Below are 8,336 nucleotides of genomic sequence, written 5' to 3'. Positions count from 1 at the left end.
GTGACTTTCGTCAGAGCTGTTTCGGTGCTATGATGAGCTCTAAAGCCGGACTGGAACTCTTCAAAAAGTTAATTATGGTGGAAGTGATCGCAAACTTGTTTGGCAACTACTTTCTCAAGAATTTTAGATCAGAAAGGAAGGTTGGATATAGGTCTATAATTGACCAAGTCATCTGGGTCAAGAGACGGTTTCTAAACTAAAGGTTTAATTCCAGCAACCTTAAAAGCCTTTGGTACATATCCCTGTAACAGAGATAGATTAATCACATCTAAAACGGAGAAAGGAGATCAAAGGGAATACCTGGATCTAACATCCAAGTTGAAGGCTTAGATGAAGACACTAGTTTTGCCAACTCAGGGCGAATCTCATCCACCCCTGGGGCCTTGCCACCGAGGAACTTTTTAACCACCTTGTCACCAGAGATGGGAGCACCCAAGCCGGAGCCCCCGGCTCTGCTTCCTCAATGGAAGATGTGTTGGTGGGATTAATGAGGTCTTCAAAGTACTCCGCTCACTGACATACGATGTCCCAAGTCGAGGTCAGCAGCACACCGCCCCTACTATAAATAGTGTTGTTAGTGCACTGCTTCCCCCTCCTGAGATGCCGGATTAAGGACCAGAAGCCATACGGAAGTCTTTCTACATGGCCTCTCCAAACTCTTACCATGCCCGTGTTTTTGGCTAAGCGACCAGCCCAGACACCTTCCGCTTTGACTGCCGGTAATTGTCAGCTTCTTCTGGAGTCCCACAGGTTAATAAAGCCTGATAGGACTCCATGGCCTTTCCGAACTCTTTCCATGACCAAGTTTTTGCCTCATCGACCAGCCGAGCCACCTGCTGCTTTGACTGCCGGAACACATAAGCTGCATCTGGAGTCCCACATGTCAATAAAGCCAGATAGGACTCCTTCTTTAGTTTGACAGCTTCCCTCACCACTGGTGTCCACTAGCGTGTTCGAGGGTTGCCACCCCAACATGAACCTACAACCTTGCAGCCTCAGCTCCGACTAGCCACCTCAACAATAGAGGCACGGAACATGGTCCAGTCAGACTCAATGTCACCCACCTTCCCACGGAACGTGTTCAAAGCTCTGCTGGAGGTGGGAGTTAAAGCTCACGGGGAACTACCTGGTGGTGGAGGTTTTTCAATGACTACTAAATGTCCAGCATATCAGCCATAGAATAGCTTCATATAAATGTGTGATTGTGTGCAGGACTTGTGATAGTGGTGAAGGCCTCTACACCTTCCAGACCAACGAGGGTGAGCAGATCTACCACAGGGTCCACTCTTCTGCTTTGGCCATTGCTGAACAGCACAAAAAGGTCCTGCTGGAGATGGAAAGAAACAGAAGGGTGAGAACACACACTTGTTGGACCATGGTCATTTCTAACCCATTATCAATACCTAGTAAACCCCACCCATTACCAATACCTACCTAACCCCCACCCATTACCAATACCTACCTAACTCCCACCGTTTATCAATACCTACCTAACCCCCAACCATTACCAATACCTACCCAAGCCCCACCCATTACCAATACCTACCTAACCCCCACCCCTTATCTATATACGCACCTACCTAACCCCCACCCTTTATCAATACCTACCTAACCCCCACCCATTACCAATACCTACCTTACCTCCACCTGTTATTAATACCTAACTAACCCCCACCCATTACCAATACATACCTAACCCCCACCCTTTATCAATACCTACCTAACCCCCCCTTTATCTATACCTACCTAACTTGCACCATTTATCAATACCGACCTAACCCCCAACCATTTAATACCTGCCTAACCTCCAACCATTTAATACCTACCTAACCCCCACCCTTTATTAATACCTATCTAACCCCCACCCATTACCAATACCTACCTAACCCCCACCTGTTATTAATACCTAATTAACCCCCACCCATTACCAATACATACCTAACCCTCACCCTTTATCAAAACCTACCTAACCAGCCCTTTATCACTACCTACCTAACCCCCATCCGTTATCAATACCTACCTAACCCCCACCCTTTATCAATACATACCTAACCCCCACCCAATACCAATACATACCTAAGCCCCACCCTTAATCAATACCTACCTAACCCCCACCCATTAACCTATACCTACCTAACCCCAACCCATTACCAATACCTGCCTAATACCCAACCATTACAATACCACCTGTTATCAATACCTATCCAACCCCCACTCGTTATAAATACCTACCTAACACCCATGCTTTATGAATACCTACCTAGGGGTAGGTAATGATAAAGGGTGACAGAAGCGGACATAGAAAAAGAAGCATAGATACAAAAGGCAACTGTCAACCAGCTCCACAGGCAGGCAGATGGAGCTTGGCCATTTAAGGCTTTATATGTGAGAATGAGGATTTTAAATTCTATTCTGGATTTAACAGGAAGCCAATGAATCGAAGCCAGGATAGGAGAGATATGATCTCTCTTTTTAATTTTATGGGGGACAGTGGGTAGACAGTGGGTAGGTATTATTACCTACCTAACCGTCACCCATCATCAATACCTATGTAACCCTCACCCATTACCAACTAACCTTGTCACCATCAAAGGTGCTGCCCTATTGCACCAAATATTCCAGAACAGCAGCTTAGAAAACCTTTTATGTCAAACCTTACTTATTGTTGTAAATTTGCTGTCTCTCATTACCAGAAATACCAGTGTATGAGAATTAGGGGCCGATGTAGCGGAGAATACGTTCAGCCAACATTTTTTTTGTATTAGTTTTTGAAGAAGTGTTTCACACAATTCAAAGACTACAAAGTTACAGTCTCGCCCGTTTCTTCTTTCTACATAATTCATCTCTGTTGGTTGGCTCTACATTTTCTGTCTCTAGGAAACGCTTAATTACTTCCTAAACTGGCTTTAATGCAGGTTTGTATTATGATGCATTCAGGAACGTGAGGCAGTATTAAGTTGCTTATTCTTTTTGTGTGGACTGAATGCTCTGGACCAAACCTGAAGAGCAACAAGTCTGGTTAATGCTATTAACGTGGTTGGTACTGACTGAGCTTTGTCTATGTTTCATAATTTGCATGATACCCAGCTGCTGTCCAAGGACTCACATGCTGGCTCCTATCCATGTACCCCAACTGCCATCCTACCCAGATCTGCCTACTGGCACCACATCACTGGAAACCAGACCGGCATGGACCATGGCAATGGTAGGACCCCGCTCAACTTTTTACATTTTGTGGATTATCTAAAGATTTGACTCTTAAAAGCAAGCTCATTAGTGATGCAGACATGTCCTGGAGTTCAGGAAGCCAAGCTTCAATTGACCACTGTGCATAATGGAGTTAGGACAGGCCATATACTGGATGTTCATTGTTGCAAAGCTTCAAGGAGAAGGTGCCTGAAAAATAGTTCAGCCTCTATCAACCAGAGGACCCATTTAATGGAACCATTGTTAGTAGAAGTCATCGGTGTGAGGCAGTGTCCTAATCCACCTGCCGGTTGATTTAGGATTCATCAAAGATAATGCCTACTACCTTGCCTAGTAAACTTTCCCTGTGAGTGGTCTAGCCCCGATCAATGCCCCAGGCTCTAGAACTGGCGGGGCCAATCACAACGCAGAGATATGTTTTGCCTATCTGGATGCAAAGTGGGCGGGGTTTTGAGGGCATGACAACAAAGCTGCGCGACCCTGGAGAAAGCACAACAACAAAGATGGCAACAACTATTGAACAGTTCTCGTTTGACTCAGCTTAGGAATCAGTTTTGGAAGGATTAGACTTTGGGTTTTTGTTGAAATGTGAGCAGCCTGTTTTACCAACAGGCTGTTTATTTACACTCCCCCACCAGCTTTCTGTCGCACTTGCTACGTCAAAGTCAGCTGGGCCAATAGGCACAGACATTGTTTGAAAAACAACGGATTGTTCTCATCAACAATCTTCCGATGTCTTATTCACCGGGGCCAGACTAAATTACACATTTAATCTCACATTTAGTCTGGTTTAACAGGCTACCTGCTACCCAGTAGGACAGTGGTTGCTTTGAGAAGAAAAAACAGGGAGGGCTTTTGAGAAGTCTTTCTGGTTGCCTCATGACAGCTGAGGAAACTGTTTAATGGCTCAGAAAGTGGGAACGTCAAGCACCACTGGCTGTACCTGGAGTCTAGGATCGAAGTCATAGCTGGCAGGTATGGCAAGGATGAACAGCTATGCCTTGCCAGTGATCAGATGGCCGGCTGTGGTTTGCCAGCAGAGGAAATTCAATTCTGTTAAAACATGAAAGTTAAGCCACCATGGGAGGTTCATTCTGCCTTCATTCTGTCTTATTCCCTTCTTTTTTCTAACTCTTCTTTTCTTTCCTGTCTTCTTGCTTTATTCCGTTTACTGTTTCTATCAGTCGTCCTATTATCATCCTTCCCTCCATTTTCTTCCAGTATAACATCCTACCAGGTGATTATCTCTCCATTCGCTCTTTTCCATTTTGTAGTTTCTCTGTAATTGACTCTATACCTGTTCCCTCCTGCTTTCTACCTGACAACCACAGCAATAGTATAAAAATCTTGGAAAGCTTAAGCTAGGGAACAGTTGGAAAACAGAGGATGCCAGACTTTAACAGTTCTGTTTCCCCTGTTTCTAGGTGATGTTGCAGAGGACCAACTACTGTCCACACATCGAGCCCCTGGGCGTCACCCTACCCTTCCTCTGAAGGCACAGTCGCTGTCACATCTACACACCAGCCTACCTTTCCAGGACAGTGACGGACACACATACAGAGGAGGATGTGCACACGGGGACATGCTGTGACGACACTCATCTTTGCGGTCCCTAATGCTGCCGTTTGATGCAGTGCCATCCAGCTTTAGATGAGGGGACCACGTCCATGTGGAGCTGACCCCATTGGGCTTCGCATTCTGAGTGTCAAAGCGTCAGCTTTACATGCCTATGGGAGAAGGCGTTAAGTTTTCACATCCGAGTGTTCGACACTGGAGTTCAGTTAATCGAACCTTTGCCGCTGGAGGCCAGAGCGTCAACCAATCAGAAAAGCTAATGCGGGTGGTTTTTGGGGAGACAGACACTACCTGCAAGCTGCCATCGGTTCTGCAGACATTCTACATATGAAAAATAAATGAATATCATTGGAGTTCAACTCCAAAGGTTAAAATAAAGCCACAGAAGGAACAGAGAGCAGCTCTGATCATTATTGCTGAACTAAAACATTTTTATGAACTATGGAGAAACAGTTTGTAAATATCCAAATTCCCTAGAAATGTTAAAACCTGCTGATGAAAAATATTCAATTGTGTATTTTGGTTCTTGTTCACTAAAAACCTTGAAAACTCTATTCACTTCCAGCCGCTACGAACGGCAGGAGGAAATCCTCCACAGGCTGGCCGCAGCAGAGAGCTTTCAGCAGGGATTTCCAGCGCTGCCTCCCAGTGGTATGCTGGAGGTCTGGAGCTCCCAACAAGAGCTGCAGATTATAGTGGGATTACAATCCTGATAAACCAATGAACAGAGGATGTTTGGAGGTGGACTTTCTCACTTATAAACGTGCTTAAAACTATTTTTTCAACTCATAATGTAAATAAAGCCACTGCACCACGATGTTTCACAAATTTCTGCGTTTGCTAGTTTTCGACGCTCAAAACGCCTTAAGTGTGAACGCAGCATTAGTTTTCCCTTGGGCCAAACAATCTACATGTGCCTGTCTGGAGCGATGGCTGGGTGAGCGCTACTTTGTGTTTCAGACAATGTGGCTCTGTCAAATTGGAAGTTCGACAGAGTAACACGTGGACCGATGCTGCAAGGTGCCTTACCAGAACCGAATGGATTCTCCTGTCCCTAGATTGGATTTTTAATCCAGAGGATCCACAGCTTTTCTTTGAAGCCATCACGTCACCTTTCAGGTACGGGATCACTGCATGGTGTTTATAATCTCTAAGAGCTGCAGATGCTGATTTACATTGAGGGGTGGCCGTCTGTGTGGCTGAAGAACCTCAGTGATGAATATCTGCAGGTTTATAACCAGTAGAGACTGGTAAGATTTTATTAATTTTATATAGATCTGTAATCCAGCTGCAAGGATTAAGGTAATAAAGCATCAAAGCAACGCTTCAGTTCACTTCAGGCTTGGAAAAGCTTTTCAAAATGACTGAAATCAATTAAAGTTTGACTTAAACTACAAACTCTGAGGAGCTTCTGCCACTTTTATTCAGTTCTAAATGTTGGCTGGAGGTTAAAAATTATCTATTACTACGGACATCTAAGCAGCAGGAACACCCAGAGGATAGCAGAGGCCCACTGGAAAATCCAAAGAGCTCTAATAATGACCCAGTCATGTGCTTAAGGAAACAGAGGACTGATGAATCAATAGAGGGCTAAACATTCCTTTGTTCTGCAACTTGTTTCAGCTGCTTTTTGTGCTTCCAGTCTATGCAGAGCTGTTTGTAAAGTTAATCCATCATAAAATTAGGAGCAATATTTATGGTTATTTAACCAGTTTTAAGAGAAAAATAAGGTTATTTTTTCCACTTTGTCATTCATTCATTTATAAAAATCAAAGTTCCAAACTAAATATTTAGATTGTCAGCAAACTAAATATTTATAGGTAAAATAACCTATTTTAAAACATGCTAAATAACTGGCGAAGATTCTCAATCATCCAGGTCATAGTAATTCCAAAAAAGTAAAAAAAAAAGAAATCCACTCGACATCGTTTCTAAGTTTGAGGACATTTCTCTTCCCATCCAGGAAGCTTTTTCAATTCAAAGGTCAGAAATAGCATTGAGTTCCAGGCTTTATACTGTAGCCTTACAAGTAGTTTAACAAGACCATTAAACAGAGGCTAGTGCATCCTAAGGACAAAACCCCCCAGACCAAATCTGAGCGGAGGGGTGTTTGCAGTTCAGTGCATTGAGGAATGCTCTGATCTTTATATTGGAAAAAAACAAAAAACAACCTCTCCACAGAGGCATGGCCCGACAAAGAAGACTCTGCTGTACATCTACACCTCATGGACAAAGGACTTTCTTTACGTGACCAGAATGTTCATCTGATGCCCATGGGTGTGTGCCTACAATGGGAAAAAGAAGCATGTATTTCTATTATGTATGAGTTTATGACTAGTTATTTTATTTGTTGTTAACAGCTGTTAATGACCGTAGTTACGGTGTTTCACCTGTAGGTGGTGCATGGAGACTGTGAACTGCCTGTTGCTCTGCCTTTTCTCATAACCGGAAAGAAATTTGAGTTACACAGCTGCGTCTCCTGTGTGCTTATTTATATGCTGTTTTTCAGCTTCATCTGCTGCTGATGGGTCCAGAACCCTGGTACCCGTTACAGTTGTGGGGGCTTGTCCGGGATACTACTCCCTGCCAGACAGGAAAGTGGTTCCAGTGATAAAGATGCTGGGGACCTCATACATTCCATCTCTCATCTCAGCGGATTAGGGATTAGGAAGGCATCTAACCCTAGCCACCGGTGAAGGATAAGAAAAAGAGAGAAAGGGCTTCAGGACTTTGAATGGTGTAGTCAACTGCTAGGAAGAAGGATCAGCTATGGCAGACGGTGAGAGGAAAAGCTTGGTGTGGTACATCAAGAAGAACTTGCTCAACCTACCTGCAGATGAACTGTTCCAGATTGCCAGTCCAGTTTCAGAGTTGGAGCCACTTCATCTTGAGTGTGCAGATGAGGAGGATTGCTATAAGTATATCACCAGTTTTATTAGCAGTAAGACTTTGCTGGAGTCCAAGGACACTGGCATGGCTCATTTGTTAGAGTTAAGGGACCTTGTGGATGCAGCCATTCAGGGTCATACACCTCAACTAAAGGTACAGCTTCCGGCTTCTAGGATCACACAGGTTCCTTTTGTAAATCCACCAGGTCATGATGCTGCTTTAAAGGACAGTCAACTTAAGGGTTTTGTTGACCCTGTTGTTACATTTCAAAATGACCTTTCTATTGTAAGTGCTGTACAGGCAGATGAACAGGGAACAGTGATGGCTAGTGATATGGGTAGCACTGACATACAGAAAATACTTCCCAGTTTTGAAGAGTTTAGCAAGCAGGTCAGGCAGTACATACCACCACCTCCTCACAGTCTGCATTACATCCACCAGGAAAATCACAGATTAAGCTGCAGAACAGAGAGATAAACTAAGCACATCTCTGGCACATGACGGTCTGATCTCATTAAGAGATCTCTCCTACCTTCATCGTAGAAAGATTAACATACAGGGAGACCAAATTGGAGACCAGGGGTCAGATATTAACTACAACAGCATTTGTCACCAGATTGATGAGTGCTTAATGGATCAGTTCAGTGACATAGAAGCTTTCAAAA

At 44.0% G+C, this 8,336-nt stretch overlaps 1 protein-coding gene across 1 annotated transcript in view; it reads left to right on the top strand.

Moving 5' to 3' along the window:
* Positions 1-6,579, top strand: part of LOC107099637 (docking protein 4-like) — a 47,186-nt gene extending 40,607 nt beyond the window's left edge. Inside the window, exons 7-9 of the mRNA XM_015397850.1 lie at positions 1,213-1,351; positions 3,088-3,205; positions 4,632-6,579. Of these exons, the coding sequence (XP_015253336.1) occupies positions 1,213-1,351; positions 3,088-3,205; positions 4,632-4,798 (424 nt within the window). The 3' untranslated portion in view covers positions 4,799-6,579. The remainder of the gene's footprint in view (positions 1-1,212; positions 1,352-3,087; positions 3,206-4,631) is intronic.
* The last annotated feature ends 1,757 nt before the right edge of the window (positions 6,580-8,336 follow it).

This window comes from Cyprinodon variegatus, unplaced genomic scaffold (assembly GCF_000732505.1).
Source record: "Cyprinodon variegatus isolate N-32 unplaced genomic scaffold, C_variegatus-1.0 Scaffold892, whole genome shotgun sequence".
Lineage (NCBI taxonomy): Eukaryota > Metazoa > Chordata > Actinopteri > Cyprinodontiformes > Cyprinodontidae > Cyprinodon > Cyprinodon variegatus.
Note: the sequence above shows the minus strand (reverse complement) of the source record. Positions and strands in the feature narration are given on the sequence as shown.